The 22179-nt window shown below is 45.1% G+C and overlaps 1 protein-coding gene across 1 annotated transcript in view; it reads left to right on the forward strand.

Annotated features, from left to right (window-relative positions):
• Window positions 1-22179, forward strand: part of OPTC (opticin) — an 809828-nt gene that overhangs the window by 729310 nt on the left and 58339 nt on the right. Inside the window, exon 6 of the mRNA XM_077295433.1 lies at window positions 18742-18837. Coding sequence (XP_077151548.1) covers window positions 18742-18837 — 96 coding nt within the window. The remainder of the gene's footprint in view (window positions 1-18741; window positions 18838-22179) is intronic.

Genomic DNA, 22179 nt, shown 5'->3' on the forward strand with positions numbered 1-22179 from the left:
TGCATTACCACCTACAACCACCGGAGGGAGCCCAAAAGCAGAATTGTCCACCACATGAGCCCAAATCTGCTGCAACCTGTCAACCACAGAATCCACACCAGGACAGTCAGAAGGCTCAACCTGCCCAGAAGAAAAACGAGGATGAAAACCAAAATTAGAAAAAAAAGGCGAAACCAAAGTAGCCGAACTAGCCCGATTATTAAGGGTAAACTCGGCCAATGGCAAAAAGGCCACCCAATCATCCTGATCGGCAGACACAAAGCATCTCAAATAAGTCTCCAAAGTCTGATTAGTTCGCTCGGTCTGGCCATTTGTCTGAAGATGAAATGCAGAAGAAAAAGACAAATCAATGCCCAGCCTAGCACAAAAGGCCCACCAAAACCTAGAAACAAACTGGGAACCTCTGTCGGACACAATATTCTCCGGAATACCATGCAAACGAACCACATGCTGAAAAAACAATGGAACCAACTGTGAAGAGGAAGGCAATTTAGGCAAAGCCACCAAATGAACCATCTTAGAAAACCGGTCACAAACAACCCAGATAACCGACATCCTCTGGGAAACCGGAAGATCAGAAATAAAATTCATAGAAATATGCGTCCAGGGCCTCTCAGGGACCGGCAATGGCAAAAGTAACCCACTAACACGGGAACAACAAGGCTTGGCCCGCGCACAAGTCCCACAGGACTGCACAAAAGAACGCACATCACGTGACAACGAAGGCCACCAGAAGGACCTACCAACCAAATCTCTGGTACCAAAAATACCAGGATGACCAGCCAACACAGAACAGTGAACCTCAGAAATCACTCTACTAGTCCATCTGTCAGGAACAAACAATTTCCCCACAGGACAGCGGTCAGGTCTATCAGCCTGAAATTCCTGAAGAACCCGCCGTAAATCAGGGGAAATGGCAGAAAGGACCACCCCTTCTTTCAGAATGCCGAACGGTTCAAGGACCTCACGAGAATCAGGCAAAAAACTCCCAGAAAGGGCCTTAATATTCTTAGAACCCGGAAGATACGAAACCACGAAATCAAAACGGGAAAAAAACAAGGACCATCGAGCCTGTCTAGGACTTAGACGTTTGGCAGACTCGAGGTAAATCAAATTCTTATGATCAGTCAGGACCACAATACGGTGCTTAGCTCCCTCAAGCCAATGTTGCCACTCCTCAAACGCCCACTTCATAGCCAACAACTCCCGATTGCCGACATCATAATTGCGTTCAGCAGGCGAAAACTTGCGGGAGAAGAAGGCACACGGTTTCATCAAAGAACCAACAGAATCCCTCTGAGACAAAACGGCACCTGCCCCAATCTCAGAAGCATCAATCTCAACCTGAAACGGAAGAGAAACATCTGGTTGGTGCAACACCGTAGCAGAAGTAAATCGGCGTTTAAGCTCCTGAAAGGCAGAGACAGCGGCAGAGGACCAATTCGCCACATCAGCGCCTTTTTTCATCAAATCAGTCAAGGGTTTAACCATGCTGGAGAAGTTAGCAATAAAACGGCGATAAAAATTTGCAAAACCCAAAAATTTCTGAAGGCTCTTCACGGATGTGGGTTGAATCCAATCATAAATGGCCTGAACCTTAACCGGATCCATCTCCATAGATGAGGGAGAAAAAATAAAGCCCAAAAAAGAAACCTTCTGCACCCCAAAGAGACACTTAGACCCCTTCACAAACAAGGCATTGTCACGAAGGATCTGAAATACCATCCTGACCTGTTCCACATGAGACTTCCAGTCATCGGAAAAAATTAAAATATCGTCCAAATATACAATCAAGAATTTATCAATATAAGTCCGGAAGATATCATGCATAAAGGATTGAAAAACAGATGGAGCGTTAGTGAGCCCGAATGGCATCACAAGGTATTCAAAATGGCCTTCGGGTGTATTAAACGCAGTTTTCCATTCATCACCCTGCTTAATACGAACAAAATTATATGCCCCCCGAAGGTCAATCTTCGTAAACCAACTAGCCCCCTTAATCCTAGCAAACAAATCGGAAAGCAAAGGTAAAAGGTATTGAAACTTGACCGTGATCTTATTCAAGAAGCGATAATCAATACAAGGTCTCAAGGAGCCATCCTTCTTAGCAACAAAAAAAAAACCTGCTCCCAACGGTGAAGAAGATGGCCGAATATGCCCTTTCTCCAAAGACTCCTTAACATAACTCCGCATGGCGGTATGTTCAGGCACAGACAGGTTAAAAAGTCGGCCCTTAAGAAACTTACTGCCTGGAATCAAGTCAATAGCACAATCACAGTCCCTATGCGGTGGAAGGGAACTGGACTTGGGCTTATCGAATACATCCTGAAAATCAGACAAAAACTCTGGAATTTCAGAAGAGGAAGAAGAGGAGATTGACATCAAAGGAACATCATTATGAACCCCCTGACAACCCCAACTAGTCATAGACATAGATTTCCAATCCAACACAGGATTATGTACCTGCAACCATGTTGGAAACCCAGCACGATAACATCATGCAAATTATGCAACACCAGAAATCGACAATCTTCCTGATGGGCTGGCGCCATGTGCATGGTCACCTGTGTCCAAAACTGGGGCTTATTTTTCGCCAAAGGTGTAGCATCAATCCCCCTTAAGGGAATAGGGTTCTGCAAAGGCTGCAAGGGAAAACCACAACGCCTGGCAAACTCAAAATCCATTAAGTTCAAGGCGGCGCCTGAATCCACAAATGCCATGACAGAAAATAATGACAATGAGCAGACCAAGGACACCAATAACAGAAATTTAGGTTGTACAGTACTGATAGTAAACGAACTAGCGATCCTTTTTGTCCGCTTAGGGCAGACTGAAATGACATGAGAAGCGTCGCCACAATAATAACACAACCTATTCTGACGTCTGAATCCTTGTCGTTCCATTCTAGACAAAATCCTATCACACTGCATTGGCTCAGGACTTTGCTCTAAGGACGACGCCACAGCGCGCACAGTTTGACGCTCCCGCAAACGCCGATCAATCTGAATGGCCAGAGACATAGAATCACTCAGACCGGAAGGCGTGGGAAACCCCACCATAACATCTTTAACAGATTCAGAAAGACCCTTTCTGAAAATTGCCGCCAAAGCATCATCATTCCATTTAGTCAACACAGACCATTTTATAAATTTCTGACAATACAATTCTGCCGCCTCTTGACCCTGAGACAGGGCAAACAAGGTTTTCTCCGCTTGATCCACAGAATTCGGTTCATCATATAATAATCCTAAAGCCTGAAAAAAGGAATCTACATTAAGCAAGGCCGGATTCCCAGATTCCAGGGAAAATGCCCAATCCTGTGGATCGCCACGCAGCAGGGAGATGACAATTTTAACCTGCTGAATGGAATCACCGGAGGATCGCGGTCTCAGAGCAAAAAACAGTTTACAATTGTTTTTAAAACCCCAAAATTTGGACCTATCACCAAAAAACAAATCAGGAGTAGGAATCTTCGGCTCTAAAGCAAGAGTCTGAACAATATAATCAGAAATATCCTGTACCCTAGCAGCAAGCTGGTCTACATGAGAAGCTAATTCCTGAACATCCATGCTGGCACAAGACTCCTCAGCCACCCATAAATAAAGAGGGAAGAGAAGACAATACAGACTGCAGAAAAAAAAATGGCTCAACACCTTTCTTCCCTTCTTCTGAGATGCATTTAACTCATTATTGGCCAGTTGTACTGTTATGATCTGGTGACCTTGGAGCCGCATGAAACTTTCTCTGGAGGCGGTGGAACCTGTACTGACCGCAATCCTGAACTAACACCGCAACTAGAAGTAGCCGTGGGGTGTGCCTAACATACCCTAGACACCTCGACACAGCCGGAGGACTAAATACCCCTATAGATGGAAATAGGAATGCTACCTTGCCTCAGAGCAGACCCCCAAAGGATAGGCAGCCCCCACGAATAATGACTGTGAGTAGGAGAAGAATAGACACACGCAGGTAGAAAACAGGATTTAGCAAAAGAGGCCACTCTAGCTAAATAGGAAAGGATAGGACAGATTACTAGGCGGTCAGTATTAAAACCCTTCCAAAAATATCCACAGCAGATAATACAAAAAGTTCCACAATCTAACTAAAGACATGGAATGTATATCTGCCACTCCAGAGAATCCAACAAGACTGAGAAAATACTGGCACAATCTAAGCTGGACAAGAAAACACAAAGAATAGCACTGAATTGTGAAGCACATAGCATGTGTGCCACAGGAAAAAAAAAACAGACACTTATCTTTGCTGATTTGGCAGAAAGGCAGGATGAACCAAGCAGAGGTCCAACACCTCCCAACAACAATTGACAACTGGCAAGGACTAATGAATCCTGCACACCTAAATACCCCAGTCAGAACTGCAATCAGCAGATACACCTGACCAGGACTGCAACTCAGGGGTAACTGCATTACCACCTACAACCACCGGAGGGAGCCCAAAAGCAGAATTCACAACACTCCACACCATCATTGCCTATCACCTCCATCATTGCCCATCACCTCCATCATTGCCTCCCCAACCACCATCATTGCCCATCACCTCCATCATTGCCTCCCCACCATCATTGCCTCCCCCACCATTTTTGCCCATCATCTCCATCATTGCCTCCCCTACCATCATTGCCCATCACCTCCATCATTCCCTTCCTCACCAACATTGCCCATCACCTCCATCATTGTCTCCCCCAACATCATTGCCCATCACTTGCATCATTGCCTCCCCTCACCTCCATCATTGCCTCCCCACAACCACCATCATTGCCCATCACCTTCATCATTGTCTTCCCCCACCATCATTGCCCATCACCTCCATCATTGTCTCTCCCCCACTACCATCATTGCCCATCACCTTCATCATTGTTTCCTCCCACAACCATCATTGACCATCACCTCCATCATTGTCTTCCCCCACCAATATCATTGTCCTTCACCACCACACACACACACACACCTCACCGCAGCTCATCACACACACGCAGGCACACACATACACACAAGCAGGCACACACACATACACGCAGGCACACACACACATGCAGGCACAGACATATACATGCAGGCACACACACACGCGCAGGCAGGCACACACAAACATGCAGGCACACAGCACAGCTCACCTCACTGCAGCAGCAGCTCATCATACACACACACGCAGGCACACACACACTCTCACACACACGCAGGCACACACACTCTCACGCACACATGCACACACACACACAGACACACACACACACACATGCAGGCACACAGCACAGCTCACCTCACTGCAGCAGCAGCTCATCATACACACACACGCAGGCACACACACTCTCACACACACGCAGGCACACACACTCTCACACACACATGCACACACACACACAGACACACACACACATGCAGGCACACAGCACAGCTCACCTCACTGCAGCAGCAGCTCATCATACACACACACGCAGGCACACACACACTCTCACACACACGCAGGCACACACACTCTCACACACACATGCACACACACACAGACACACACACACACACATGCAGGCACACAGCACAGCTCACCTCCCCGCAGCAGCAGCTCATCCCAGCAGACTCTTCCTCGCTGGAAGCTTTTAGACTGAGACAGCATGGACAGCGTGGATGATGACGTCATCCAGCTGGACTGTCTCAGACAGGAAGCAGGACACCGGGAGGTGAGCTGCTCTGTGTGAGTCTATGTGCCTGCATGTGTGTATGTGTGCGTGTGTGTGTGGTGCGGAGGTGGGGCTTTACATGTGGGCAGTGTTAGCTGCAGCCTGCAGCTAACGCTGCCCGCTATTAAAGAGAAATGGTATTCATAGGGGCGTGGAGAAGCGTGAATATTCATTTTGCTTTAGCAGTGGGGACAGGATCCTGTCTCTAGCTGCTGCTACTGGCACAGGGTGGGCCCCCTTGACTCAGGGGCCCCATAGCCACTGGCTGAGGGCCCCTGGAGCAGTGGGGGCCCTTGGCAGCTGCTGGCCAGTATGCCAGCAGGTGTCAGTGCCTGGGCCCACTGGAGAATGCTCTGGTTCTCAGGTGGGCCAGTCCGAGCCTGGCCCCTGATGTACCTAAATGGTAGAAACCCCCCACAAGTGACCCCATTTTGGAAACTAGACCCCCTAAGGAACTTATCTAGATGTGTGGTGAGCACTTTGAATGCCCAAGTGCTTCACAGAAGTTTATAATGCAGAGACTTGAAAATATATATTTTTTTTCCACAATAAATGATTTTTTTAGCCCCCAATTTTTTATTTTCCCATGGGTAACAGGAGAAATTGCACCCCAAAATTTGTTGTTGAATTTGTTCTGAGCACGATGATACTCCGTATGTAGTGGGGGACCACTGTTTGGGCACACATCAGGGCTCAGAAGGGAAGTAGTGACGTTTTAAAATGCAGACTTTGATGAAATGGTCTGCCGGTGTCATGTTGCATTTTCAGAGCCCGTGATGTACCTAAACAGTAGAAACGCCCCACAAGTAACCCTATTTTGGAAACTAGACCCCCAAGGAACTTATCTAGATATCTGGTGAGCATTTTGAACGCCCAAGTGCTTCACAGAAGTTTGACTCAGAGCCATGAAAATAAAAAATAATTTTTCCCCCACAATAATGATTTTTTTGCCCCCAATTTTTTTTATTTTCACAAGGGTAAAAGGAGAAACTGGACCCCAAAAGTTGTTGTCCAATCAGTCCTGAGTCCGCCTCTACCCCATATGTGGGGGTAAACCACTGTTTGGGCGCACAGCAGAGCTCATAAGGTAGGGAGCACCAATTGACTTTTTAAACGCAAAATTGGAGACCCCCTGATTTACCTAAACAGTGGAAACTCCCCAATTCTAACTCCAACCGTAACCCCAACAAACCCCTAACACTAATCCCAACCCAATCCATAACCCTAATCACAACCCTAACGCCAAAACACCCCTAACCCTAATCTCAACCCTAACACTAATCAAATCCCTAAGCTCAACACACCCCTAATCATAATCTCAAACCTAACCCCAACCCTAAACTTAACCCTAATCCCAAACCTAACCCTAATCCCAAACGTAACCCTAAAGGTACCTTCACATTAAGCGACGCTGCAGCGATAGCGACAACGATGCCGATCGCTGCAGCGTCGCTGTTTGATCGCTGGAGAGCTGTCACACAGACCGCTCTCCAGCGACCAACGATGCCGAGGTCCCCGGGTAACCAGGGTAAACATCGGGTTACTAAGCGCAGGGCCGCGCTTAGTAACCCGATGTTTACCCTGGTTACCAGCGTAAAATGTAAAAAAACAAACAGTACATACTTACATTCGCGTCCCCCGGCATCCGCTTCCTGCCACTGACTGAGCGCCGGCCCTAACAGCAGAGCGGTGACGTCACCGCTGTGCTGTACTTTCACTTTCACTTTACGGCGCTCAGTCAGTGCGGGAAGCGGACGCCGGGGGACGCGAATGTAAGTATGTACTGTTTGTTTTTTTTACATTTTACACTGGTAACCAGGGTAAACATCGGGTTACTAAGCGCGGCCCTGCGCTTAGTAACCCGATGTTTACCCTGGTTACCAGTGTAAAACATCGCTGGTATCGTTGCTTTTGGTGTCAAACACGACGATACACGCCGGTCTGACGACCAAATAAAGTTCTGAACTTTGTTCAATGACCAGCGATATCACAGCAGGATCCTGATCGCTGCTGCCTGTCAAACACAACGATATCGCTAGCCAGGATGCTGCAACGTCACGGATCGCTAGCGATATCGTTTAGTGTGAAGGTACCTTAATGCCAACCTTAACCCTAATACCAACCCTAACTCTAATCCAAACCCTAATCCCAACCTTAACCCTAACTTTATCCCCAACCCTAACTTTAGCCCCAACCCTAGCCCTAACCCTAGCCCTAATTCTAACTTTAGCACCAACCCTATCCCTAGCCCCAACCCTAACCCTAACTTTAGCACCAACCCTAGCCCTAAACCTAACCCTAGCTTTAACCCTAACCCTAACTTTAGGGCCAACCCTAACCCTAGCCCTAACATTAGCCCCATCCCTAACCCTAACTTTACACCAACCCTAACCCTAGCCCTAACCCTAACCCTAACTTTAGCCCCAACCCTAACCCTAACCCAAGCCCTAACCCTAGCACTAACCCTAGCCATAACCCTAACCCTAGCCCTAACCCTAATTGGAAAATAGAAATACATACATTTTTTTATTTTATCATTTTTCCTTACTAAGGAGGTGATAGGGGGGTATTTACTTTTTTATGTTGATCACTGTGATAGGATCTTACAGTGACCAAAATAAAACAAGAGGAAGAATCTTCCTCTGCCGGTCGGCACATCACGGCGGGCGCACTGCGCATGCACCCGCCATTTTTTTCCCAGAGAAAGAAGCCGGTGGCCAGGAAAGAACGCAGGAGGACCCAGGGACACTGGTAAGTATGACAGGGTCTCCGATTCCCCCTATTTCTCTGTCCTCTGATGTGCAATCACATCAGAAGAAAGAGAATGACACGCCGCTTTTTCTTTTTTTCTTTATGCGGTCGCCGATAAACGGTTAATTACCGGCGATCGCAAAACAGGGGTCGGTAAAAACCGACCCCGATCATGTTCTTTGGGGTCTCCGCTACCCCCGGCAGCCAAGACCCCAAAGATCTGCCAGGTGCAGGCCGGTGGGTGCACTGCGCATGCGCCTGCCATTTTTTTCCCAGAAAAAGATGGCGGCACCCTTCAGGAGTCACGCGGAGCATCAGGGGAGACGGGTGAGTATCGGGGGCTATCGGGGACCCTATTTCTCTGTCCTCTGATGTGCGATCACATCTGAGGAGAGAGAAATTAAATGGGAAATCGCTTTTTTTTTTGTGGCCGCCAAAATCGCAACCCGGGGGTGGGTAAAAACTGACCCTAATCATGTTCTCTGGGGTCTTGGCTACCCCGGGCAACCGAGACCTCAGAGAAAATCCAACTCTGGGGGGTGCTATACACTTTTTCCACAGCGCCATTAATTAACGGCGCTGTGGTTTAAGTACCCTTAACTGCCACGTTAAAAGGCGTATCTGCGATCGTTAAGGGGTTAATAGTGATGAGCGAACCTGCTTGTGGTGCCCCAGGGTCCTGGTCGTAGCAGTGGTATTGCTTTCCTCTCGGGGAGAGTGATGCTACGTTTGGAGGCAAAAAAGGATAACTGCATCCAGGTATCACAAACATGCACCACATTTCACACTCCAGACCACCAGGGGGAGCTTTTGCTCCTATTTATTAGGTCACTCCCCATATATATATAACTAGTAGTCTGTAGAAGTTAGAACATTCCAGACCAGAGTCTGAGGAGGATGGAGGGTTAAAGGAGCTGTGCATGCCCTCAGAGCTGCAGCTCCCAGAAAGAGACATTGAAAGGCAGAATTGTATTGCAGCGAGCGTGAAGGAAGTCGAAGCAAAAGAGAGGATACCAGAAGGGGACCAGCCCCGCTCAAGCTGTCTCCTTCTGAGGCACAACATCCCAGTAGCCAGAACCGCGGGAGTAAGGACCTCTACGCCTTATTTCAGAGACCGGCAGGACAGCTAATTGCAGGTTACCTGTCTGCACCTACACCCAGGAGGCACGGTGACACCTACAGAGCCGTGTTATCTAAGAGACCCTATAAACAGGCTCAAGTCACCAGTCATATGGGTCCTATCCTATATGGGGGACAGAGAGAACGAAACACCACACCTGTGAGACCCTTATGTGAAGCCTTAGGTAGTAAGGGACTACACCACCGCAGCGCAAAGAAAGGCTACTGATTTCCACCTGGATAAGGGAACTCTGGACTTGCCTCCAAACCGGCTGGACTCTGCCTGCCCTGTGATCTGGTGCCCTGGACTGTGGATGCTGAAGTCTTCAGTAAAGGTAAAGAGACTGCAACCTTGTGTCCTTGTTCTTCTCTGTGCCTCGCACCATCCACCATCTACACATCGGGAAGCCCTGGGGATATACTTCACCTGTGGGAAGGTATGCCATCTAGCTGCCATAACATCACCCCAGCGGACGCCTTAAAGCAGCGTCAGTCACCCTGACTGAATACCACAGGTGGCGTCACGAACATTCCCCTTAAAGACCTTTCCCTTTTACATGGATGTCCCAGGGCCACGGACCGGGTCAGCCACCGTGACATTCCCCTGTGAACCGAAGGACCCGGTACCGAGTACCCCACGGCCTTTGGGGGCGATCCATGCTCGCCGCTACTCGTTACTCACCCGAGTATCATTATGCTCGGTGTACTCGGCGAGCACCAAGTATTTCTGGGATTATTCGGCGGAAGCTCGGGTCTCCGCCCTGCAATTCTGGCGCTCTTTAGAGCACCAATTACAGCAGGGATTGTCAGCCATGCACTGTAATACTGCAGCCATCTTTGTTGTGGTATTACTGTGATTGGCTGGCCACACAGCATCATCAGGTCTATAAGAGACCAGGCACCGCCCCGCTCGCCACATTCTGCTATGGACTTAGCGAGTGTAGGGAGAGCTGCTGCTGAGATAGGGTCAGAATCGTGCTTTTAAGGGCGTCTTCTCACTTGCGAGAAATACATCCGAGTCTCGCAGGTTAAAACTCTGCTCTGGCGCCGGCACGCCAGAGCGGAGCGTGCAGCTCCATGTATTGCTGTGCGGCTGCACGCTGCGCTCTGGAGTGCCGGCGCCAGAGCAGGGTTTTAACCTGCGAGACTCGGACGAATTTCTCGCAAGTGAGAAGGAGCCCTAACTGTTAGTGTAGGTCTGCAACTGTTCAGTCCACATCTCCTGAGAAACCAACAGTCCTTTTTAGGGCTAATTCAGGGGTCCAGAGATTGCAGCACTAGGTAGGCAGGGGAGTCTATGTGCGCATATCCACATCACTGCAAGGCCTGCAGGCACTTTAAGTGAGTACATAGCTGTCACTGCATATCTCCAAAAGCTCTATTACTGTCTGCTGCTGCTTATTTAATATATATCTAGCTGCAGTTTTTCTGTGGCTTTTTTTTTTCTTCACCTGATGCCTGCTCCTTTTATTCTAAAGCAATCCATAGCCCCCTTATTTTAACATTTATTTGCCTGTTCACGCTGCCTACTACAGCCATATTATTGAAATCTAAGAACGTGCAAATCTACCATTTTTGTTTTTTGACCCAGACACCAGATGTGAGTGTGCCAAAAAATTTTTTTTTGTTTGTGTGTGTCATAGCCAACTTATTGACACAATTTAGTTGTGCCCAAAAAATCAAGGCCACATTTACATCAGTCTGTTATCTGAGGCTGACGGCTGGTGTATCGGTAGTGGAAAAATAGTAGCTTCGCATGCATAAGTTTCATAGTTCTGTGTGCTAGCCTTGTTCCACTCTTTTTTTGTTATTTTAAAAATTCTCCAAACCCCCCCCCCAAAAAAAAATTATGCAGTCTGTTATGTCAGGCTGAGGCCTGTTGTATCTGTGGTGGAATAATCGTAGCTTCGCAGGCATAAGTTTCATAGTTCTGTCTGCTAGCCTTCTACCACCCTTTTTTTGTTTTTTTAAAAATTCTCCAAAACCCCCCCAAAAAAATTATACAGTCTGTTATGTCAGGCTGAGGCCTGGTGTATCTGTGGTGGAGAAATCGTAGCTTCGCAGACTTAAGTTTCATAGTTCTGTTTGCTAGCCTTGTTCCACTCTTATTTTGTTATTTGAAAAGTTCTCCAACCCCCCAAAAAAATTATACAGTCTGTTATATCAGGCTTAGGCCTGTTATATCTGTGGTGTAAAAATTGTAGCTTTGCAGGCATAAGTTTCATAGTTCTGTCTGCTACCCTTGTTCCACTCTTTTTTTGTTATTTTAAACATTCTTCAACCTAACTTCCCCCCCCAAAAAAAAAAACGTATACAGTCTGTTATGTCAGGCTGAGGCCTGGTGTATCTGTGGTGGAAAAATTGTAGCTTCGCAGGCATGAGTTTCATAGTTCTGTCTGCTGGCCTTGTTCCACTCATTTTTTGTTATTTTAAAAATTCTCTAAAACACGCCCCAAAAATTATACTGTCTGTTATGTCAGGCTGAGGCCTGTTGTATCTGTGGTGTAAAAATTGTAGCTTCGCAGGCATAAGTTTCATAGTTCTGTCAGCGAGCCTTGTTTCACTCTTTTTTTGTTATTTTAAAAATTCTCCTAAACCCACCCAAAATGTATACAGTCTGTTATGTCAGGCTGAGTCCTTTTGTATCTGTGGTGGAAAAACCGTAGCTTCGCAGGCGTAAGTTTCATAGTTCTGTCTGCTAGCCTTGTTCTACTCTTTTTTGGTTATTTTAAAAATTCTCCAAACCCCCCCCCAAAAAAATTTACTGTCTGGTATGTCAGGCTGAGGCCTGTTGTATCTGTGGTGTAAAAATCGTAGCTTCGCAGGCATAAGTTTCATAGTTCTGTCTGCTAGCCTTGGTCTCCTTTTTTTTTTTTTTTTTTTTTCAATTTTTCCAAACAAAAATGCAGAGTGAGGACAGCAGTACACATGAGAGGAAGGAGGCATATCACCTCAACAGGCAGGAAGAGCAGTGTGGTGGCCACAGATAGAGGGCATCTGTTCCCTGTAACACCAACATAAGTGAAGTTGCCATTCCAACTGTTAGATCTTCCCGAGTCTGGTTATTTTTTAAAGACTCTGTCGATAACCCCAAACAGGCCATTTGCAGCACCTGCCATGCCCACATCAGCAGGGGTAGCAAAACTTACAGCCTTACCACCACCAGCATGATCAGTCACATGGCAGCAGAGCACCCGACTTTGTGGGCCGACCCCCAGGCTCCAGGAACATTGCCTGCAGGTGACACCACTGCTTCTTCCACTGTTTTGCATAGAAGCCAATCCCCAGTCCACCGAGCATGTGAAGATGCCTCTAGCCCTGGACCTGTTGCCCACAGTCAAGCAGCACCAGCATCAAGCCCGTCCACGTCCTTGTCCCAGCACAGCCTTCAGTTGTCTATACCCCAGTCATTGGAATGCAATCAGAAATACCCAGCCAACGCCGCACAGGCCACAGTTCTATATTCTAACATGTCTCTTCTGCTTGCGCTCGAAATGCTACCTTCTAGGCTCTTTGAGACAGAAGCTTTGCACAACCTGATGGCGGCGGCCATCCCAAGGTACTCGGTCCCCAGTTGCCACTATTTCTCCCGGTGTGCCATATCGGCAATACACCAGCATGTGTCTCACAACATTACCCGTACCCTCAACAATGATGTAACTGGGAAAGTCCACCTAATCACGGACACGTAGACAAGTGCTTGTGGCCAAGGATGGAACATCTCACTGATGGCACACTGGGTTAACATAGTGGAAGCCAAGACCCAGTCAGACACTGGGATGGAACACATCCTCCCCACACAGAGGATTGCGGGCTCTAAGTCAGTCAGGGTTGCCCCCACAGTCTACAGCTCCTGCACCTCTTCAGCCTCCATCTCTGAAATCAACACATCAATCAGAAGCTGGAAGCACTGCAGCACTGCCTCAGCCAAGCGGCAACAGGCTGTGCTGAAGCTAATCTGCATAGGTGACAAACAGCACAATGCAGAAGAGTTGTGGACAGCGCTGAAAGAGGATTCAGATATTTGGATGACACCGCTGAACCTACAGCCAGGCATGGTCGTGTGTGACAATGGCCAGAACCTGGTGACAGCTCTGAGGCAAGGTGAGCTCACACACGTACCTTGCTTGGCCCATGTGCTTAACCTCATGGTTCAACGTTTTCTGAAAAGCTACCCGGAGCTGCCGGATCTGCTAGTGAAAGTACGCCGTCTGTCTGCCCATTTTAGAAAGTCAGCTACAGCTTCTGCCGCAATTGCCGTGCTTCAGCAGCGTTTGCAGCTTCTGGCTCACCTACTGGTGTGTGATGACCCCAACACGCTGGAACTCTACACTGCATATGTTGGAAAGTATTTGTGAGCAGAAGAGGGCAGTTGTTGACTACCAACATCAACAAGGCCGTCGATATTCAATTCAGACTCCACACATAAGACCTCAGGAGTCCTGTTGGTGAGGACACAGAAGTCTTGCCTGTTAGCAGTCTGGCACGCATGGCTGATTTTATGTTACGCTGCGTTTCTCATGACCCTCACATTATACATTTTTTTGCTGCCACTTATTACTAGTTGGTGACACTTCTAGACCCACGCTACAAGGAGAACTTTCAATCTCTTCTGCCAGAGGCAGAGTGGTTGTACTTAAAATGTTGCAGTACCAGAGGGCCCTTGTAGCGGAATTACTTAGAAAATTCCCATGTGAGAACGCTGGCAGCAGACATCAGAATTTGTTGTTCAAACAAGGAGTCCATGCAAGAGAGACAGAAGTACAATTCAGCTCAGGCAAGGGAACAATGGCAAAGTTCTGGGTCAGTTTTCTCAGACCCTCCCATCATGCCAGCACAGAGGCAAGGGGTGCTGTCACAAGAAGTGCAATGTTTGGGAAGATGCTGAGGGAGTACCTCTGTGCCTTTTAATTATTGGGTATCCAAGCTGGACACGTGGCATGAACTGGCTCTCTATGCCTTGGAGGTCCTGGCCTGCCCTGCTGCTAGCGTTCTGTCAGAGCGGGTTTTTAGTGCCGCTGGTGGAATTATAACAGATAAGCACATCCACCTGTCAACTGAAAATGCTGACAGGCTGACTCTTATGAAAAAGATCAAGAGCTGGATTGGGAAAGACTTCTGTACTCCTCCAAGTGAAAACAGCGAAACAAAACCTCTAACACATTCTCTTTTGTGGGGAGGTGTATTCTCATGCACCTCTTCACAACCACACATAGATATACGCTTCCAGATTTGGTCTGTTTGTTGTTATCCTCCTCTGGATCCTCATCCTCATCATCCACAACCAGTAGAACACCAGGGTAAACGGATTCCGTGATGCCAAAGTCACAATTTTTTTTGTGGAAGGGTGTTTTAATGATGCCCGTTACTAATTGGAAACCAAAACAAATGTTACGCCCACAGGGGGAAATGTCATAAAAAAGAGATGTACGTCTATTATTCCCATTTATTCTTATATTTTCCATTTTCCCTATCTCTGGACAGTCCTCTAATGAGGTAATGTATACCTCTCTACAGTAGAAAATTATTCAAAGACTTTTATGTTATATTTATATTTATAGCACTGTCTCTGAGCTGTTGCTACGGACAAAGATATCACGTTGGACACATTCTGGCTTCAAAGCTATGAACCTGTGTTCGCCCCTCCCTTTTGTTATTTACTTTCATTGGTGGATTCACATTTTTTATTTATTTGTTTGATTTCATTATGATTTATCTTTATGTCTGATCATTCTCCACCACTAGATCACCAGGCTTAACATCTTCTGTGCTGCTACAGACAGTCAATTTTTTGGCAAGGGTGTCTATGATGGTATATTTTAAAAAAAATTTACCCCCCTTGGGGAAATGTTTGTCAGCCCATGTACTGCGTGTATGGGCATTACAAGTCTAGGAGACACACTCCTTTACATTGGGCCTAGTTTTTAATGAGGCCTTCAGCAATGTCTCCTCATTCTCCACCACTAGATCACAAGGCTTAACATCTTCAGTGCTGCTGCAGACAGTCAATTTTTTTGGCAAGGGTGTCTATGATGCCCATAGTATATTTTTAAAAATGTACCCCCCTTGGGGAAATGTTTGTCAGCCCATGCACTGCGTGTATGGGCATTACAAGTCTAGGAGACACACTCCTTTACATTGGGCCTAGTTTTAAATGAGGCCTTTACAAATGTCTTCTCAGTCTCCACCACTAGATCACCAGTCTTAACGTCTTCTGTGCTGCTACAGACAGTCAATTTTTTGGCAAGGGTGTCTATGATGCCCATAGTATATTTTTTTAATATGTACCCCCCTTGGCGAAATGTTTGTCAGCCCATGCACTGCGTGTATGGGCATTACAAGTCTAGGAGACACACTCCTTTACATTGGGCCTAGTTTTTAATGAGGCCTTCAGCAATGTCTTCTCATTCTCCACCACTAGATCACCAGGCTTAACGTCTTCTGTGCTGCTACTGACAGTCAATTTTTTGGCAAGGGTGTCTATGATGCCCATAGTATATTTTTCAAAAATTTACCCCCATGGGGAAATGTTTGTCAGCCCATGCACTGCGTGTATGGGCATTACAAGTCTAGGAGACACACTCCTTTACATTGGGGCTAGTTTTTAATGAGGCCTTCCGCAATGTCTCCTCATTCTCCACCACTAGATCACCACGCTTAACATGTTCTGTGATGCTACAGGCAGTACAATTTTTGCCAAATGTCCATAAATGATTTTTAAAAAAGATACCTCCCATTGTGAAATGTTTCTCAGCTCATGCACTTCCTGTATGGTCGTTACAAGCCTAGTAGACCCGCTTCTTATTACTGAACCTAGTTTTTAATGAAGCCTTCCTCCACCTCTCATCATTTTCCACCACTAGATCACCAGGGTTCACGTGTTCTGTGCTGCTACAGACAGTCAATTTTTTGGCAAGGGTGTCTATGATGTCCATAGTATATTTTTAAAAAATGCACCCCCCATGGGGGAAATGTTTGTTAGCCCATGCACTGCGTGTATGACCATTACATGTCTAGGAGACACACTCCTTTACATTGGGCCTAGTTTTTAATGAGGCCTTCCGCAATGTCTCCTCATTCTCCACCACTAGATCACCACGCTTAACATGTTCTGTGATGCTACAGGCAGTACAATTTTTGCCAAATGTCCATAAATGATTTTTAAAAAAGATACCCCCCATTATGAAATGTTTCTCAGCTCATGCACTTCGTGTATGGTCGTTACAAGCCTAGTAGACCCGCTTCTTATTACCGAACCTAGTTTTTAATGAAGCCTTCCTCCACCTCTCATCATTTTCCACCACTAGATCACCAGGGTTCATGTGTTCCGTGCTGCTACAGACAGTCAATTTTTTGGAAAGGGTGTCTGTGATCCCAATTAAATATTTTTTTTACAAATATATCCCCCATGCGGAAATCTTTGTCTGCCCATACACTTAGTGTATGGGCATAACAAGTCTGGGAGACTCACTCTCTTGTAATGGGACAGTTTTTTTATGAGGCCCTCCTCCATGTTTCTTCCAAAGGGGATTGGGGTGCGTGCAAATTTGGGTCAAGGCGGAACTTGCATTCAATGCATAAGGAAACAGTATGGCAGGACCAACTGAAGAATGTGAAGTGGGTTTTCCTGTGTCCATCCAGTACCTGGGTTTAAAGGTTTATTGGCGTGCATATAACTTGATAGCAGGGCAGGCCTTGCATTCAATGCAACATTTTTTCAGGAAGCCCTCCTGTACCTCTCGTCAAAGGGGTATTGGGGAGCGTTGTAATTGTTGGCAGCCCAGCCTCTCACTTCATAGGCAATAACAGCATATTAGACCCACTGTTTAATAATGGCCCTTTAAGAATATTAATGCCACCTGATGCCCCTCTAAAAATAGGCTTTGAGACTTTAAGACTGAGTCCCTCTTTCATAAATGAAACAAGATGTGTCTCCCTATGTGTCACACACCACATGGCCAGCTAGGGTTGTTAAATGTTACAATGACATTTCCCAGTGAATCCTTTTAAATTGGTTGAAAGCAATGTTAAAGTTGAAAAACGCATAAAAAACGCTGCGTGTGAACATAGCCCAAGTGGTGTAAGAACATTTTGGTCTGGGGTTAATTATTTTGCCTTATATACAAGTCTGTTCCCTGGAAAGGATGTACTTTCACATATTTCTCAGCAATATCCATTTTGGTTTCATTTTTTGTATGTTTTTGCGGTGGCGTAGTGGTTAACACAGCAGCCTTTCAGCGCTGGAGTCATGGGTTCAAACCCCACCAAGGACAACATCTGCAAAGAGTTTGTATGTTCTCTCCATGTTTGTGTGGGTTTCCTCCGGGTACTCCGGTTTCCTCCCACATTCCAAAGACATACTGATAGGGAATTTAGATTGTGAGCCCCAACGAGGACAGCGATGATAATGTGTGCAAACCTGTAAAGCGCTGCGGAATATGTTAGCGCTATATAAAGATTATTATTATTATTATTATTTTTTGGTGCACCTGTAAAAATGGTGTGAAACTCTGACAACATTGCTTACAGCTGTGACTTTGGAGTCAGAAATGCTCCCGATCCCCATGATGTGCCCAATGTCATTTGAGCAGTGTTTCCATCATTTTCAGACATTTTTAGACCTTAAAAGGACCCCCGGGGGGGATCGCGGTAACAATTCTCGGGTTTACAATAGACTTACATTCGGCTCGTTGCTCGGGTCGAGTACCCGAGTATTCCAATTTGCCCAAGCAATGAGCACCCGAGCATTTTAGTGCTCGCTCATCACTAATCTTTAACTTTAGGCCATTTAGTGATCATTTCATCATAAACTTGCTTAACTGTTCGCAATAACAGTAATTTTGACCAGGGGTGCCCAAACTTTTACATGCCACTGTAGACAGATTTCCAACCAGATCTCTCCTTATGGATCCTAGACTCAGATCCCACACATCATCAGAACTCAAATCAGACCAAGCTGTATATTTCTTATAAAGTTTATACCAGAAGCATGGTGCTGCCATGATGTATCCTGATTCTCAAGTTGAACTTTAGGACACAGGGAACGCTTGACAGCACTCACTTCTGGGAGATTTTAATAACAGTTTGGCAACTTAACGCCTCTTGGAAATAAGGGTACATTGATAGTATTGATATTAAACGTTAGTCATCAAAATGTTTATTTTTTTCTTTTTCAGGACCTTACCCATCTGCAGTTTCTACATCTTTCAAACAACAAACTGGATTATGTACCTGTACACCTTCCTGCCAGTCTTCGTTCAGTTCATCTCCAGGTATTTAGGCATAAATTGTATTTGCTAGTCAGGTTTTTTTCATATGTTCCTAAGTTAAATGAGAGTTTATTTGTGTAAGAAATAGCAAACAGAACATGCAGGAGTTTCACAAAGTGCCCAATCATTGCTTTTTGTTCGGATATGCAGTAAAAAAAGAAAAGCTAAATGGCAAATAGTGGTTTTGGACACATGAACACAAGATCTTCACGTCTCATTTTGTTTATTTAATTTGGGCATCTCCACTAGGGTTTTGCTTATTGTTTTCTTGCTTTTTTTTATATACGCTTTTGTAAAAACAGTTTATCAGTCAACAGATCATATTGATTTCTATAGGACAATCCTTTGTCAATGTGCATATGCTGGAATAATTCTAAAACTCCATTCATATTGATCCACAAGCTAATAATTGTTGATCTGGCTTGAGGGTTTGAATAATTGAAATATAAAAATATAATGTTTCTAGTACAGATAAACGTTATTCATTAGCAGTTATGAAATATGATGTAAAATTCATGTATAGAGTATTGCCTAAATGTAATTACAATCTTTGTAAACAATGACATGTAATAAAGGCATTATGCCTCTTTACATGCGTGTGTCCTAAATAATTAATCATAAACATGGTACTCTAGGTTTAGGAGTTTACATAGTTTGTGTGATGGAGATTTCTTGAATCAACGGCATGCAGGAAAGTCAACCCTTATCTTTCCCTTGATTAAATGAAGTCTTGCACAAACTGTATTGTCAGTACTGCTAATGTTTCTTAAGTGGGGCCTCTGTGCAAGAAATGTGTATGGGCTCCTCTCTTTTCTATGGCAAGAAGGATACAGAAAGACACATGCCACATTTTTTTCACACTACACCCACAAACCTAAATGTTTTTCAACAGGATTTTATGTCATATACTAACACAAAGTAGTAATTATCTGTGACATGTAAAGAAAATAATTGTTTTTCTAATTATTTAAAAAATGTAAATCTGAAATTTGCGACATGCCTTTGTATTCAGTCCCCCCTGTAGTCTGATGCCCCTAAATAAAATCCTGAGTCACTATTTGCCACCAGAAGTCACATAATTAGTAAATTGAGTCTACCAGTGTGAAATTTGTTCTCAGTATAACTACTGCTGTTCTCTGACGGCCTCAGAGATTTGTTTGAGAACATTAGAGTTCAAACAGCATCAAGAAAGCCAAGGAACACACCAGATAGGTCAGGGATTAGGTTGTGGAGAATAAAGTTAGGTAACAAAATAACCCAAGCTCTGGAGATCTCAGAGTACTGTTCATCATCCAAAATGGAAGGAGTATGGCACAACTGCAAACCTACCGAGACATGGCCATCCACCTAACTGACATCCCAAGCGAGGAGAGCACTAAATAGAGAAGCAGCCAAGAGGCCCATTGTAACCTTGAAAAAACTGCAGAGATTCACAGCTCAGGTGGGAGAATCTGTCCACATGACAGCTATCATATACTCCACAAATATGATCTTTATAGAAGAGTGGCAAGAATAAAGCCATTTCTTAAAGCAAACCATAAGAATTCCCATTTGCAGTTTGACACCAGAGTAGAAGTAAATGCAAAACTCTATGTGTGGTGGAAAACTAACACTGCAAATCACCCTGAAAACACTGTCCCCACCATCAAACATGGTGGGGACAGCATCAAGCTGTGGATATTTTTCTTCAGCAGGCACAGGGAACTTGGTCAGAGTTGATTGGAAGATGGATGGCACTAAATACAGAGCAATCCTGGAGGAAAACCTGTTGGAGGTTGCAAAAGACTTGAGACTGGGTTGTAGGTTCACCTTGCAGCAGGACAAAGACCACAAACATACTGCCAGAGCTGCAACGAAATGGTTTAGATCACAGCATATTCGTTTGTTTGAATGGAGCTGTCACAGTTCAGACCTAAATCCCATTGACAATCTGTAATAAGCCTTGAAAATTGCTATTTACAAATGTTCTCCATTCAATCTCACTGAGCTAGAGCTAGTTTTCAAAGCAGAATGGGCAAAACTTTAAGTCTAAAGATGTGCAAAGATGGTAGAGACATACCCGAAAGACTTGCAGCAGTAATTGCAGCGAAAGAAGGTCCTTCAAAGTATTGACTCAATGGGACTGAATTCAAATGCATGTCACAAATTTCAGACTTATATTTTTAAAGTATTTATAAAACCAAGTATCTTTTCTTTTACTTTTCAAAAATACTTAATATTTTGTGTTGGGATATCACATAAATTCCAAATAAAAACATTTAGGTTTGTGGGTTCAATTTGAAAAAATGTGGAAATGTTTATGGGTAATAAAGAGTCTTTCAAGGCACAGTAATAGTCAGTCACACACGAGACACGTCATTTAAAGGGAATCTGTCAGTAGACTCAACTTTCCTAAGCCATCTATACCAACATATAAGTAACGGAAAGACAAATATAATGATACCTTCATATGTGCAATTCAATGCTTTATTTCTGACAAATCCATGTTTTTCTGAATATGTAAATTAACTGTTAAGATGTATGGTCAGACAAAGATCTGCATGAAAATCTGCCTCTAGATTTATTTTAAATGAAAGGGGAAATTACACGTCTGAGACATGTAGATTAGGAGTGTGGACAGTCAGCCATTACATGTCTCACACTGGTAACACCCTCTTTCATTTCAAACAAGCTCTGGAGGCAGATTCTCAGGAAGATCTATGTCTGGCCCTTAGATCTTAACAACTCATTTAGTGAGCCCATCACATATTATTTTTTCTTTTTCAAAACTTTAAAACTTTCAGCAGCATCGGTCTTTCTTGGTAAGGACTCTGGAAGCAAAATGTTCACGTCTATGTAATCAACAAGGGCCCACGGACCAACACAGCACTACTTCTTTAAAAAAAACACATTCCAGGAAATGCACAGTCTCTGTTGTTGAGGGTATCAGACCCTTACAGTTTTATTAATCAAAAGACGCAACAAAAGAAAAATGAACAAACACTTGTGGCAAACAAACTTGACTCAAGGGTAACAAAACAATTAACAAAACAAGCTTTCAAAAACTCCAGGAAACAGTGCTTCTGTTATAATGGAGCAGTCTGCGCCCAACAGGAATTTTTCTGCAGGTATCTCACCTGACCGGTTTGAGACAGCTTCCTGTGAAACTTTCAATTTGGCAACAGAGCACATTGAGTGCCAGGTCACCTCTTCTCTCAAGACTTCTTCTGGGCCATCCCCCTCTCTTCCATGAAGGCAGTCCAAGCAATGGGGAAGGCAGTCTCCTCCACTTGCAGGGTTGATCTGCGAACTTGGTTGGGCAGGAGTCCTCCTCTCCTGATGTGATGCTCCCTCAGCCCTCCTGGG

The sequence above is a fragment of the Ranitomeya variabilis genome, chromosome 3, assembly GCF_051348905.1.
Source record: "Ranitomeya variabilis isolate aRanVar5 chromosome 3, aRanVar5.hap1, whole genome shotgun sequence".
Taxonomy (NCBI): domain Eukaryota; kingdom Metazoa; phylum Chordata; class Amphibia; order Anura; family Dendrobatidae; genus Ranitomeya; species Ranitomeya variabilis.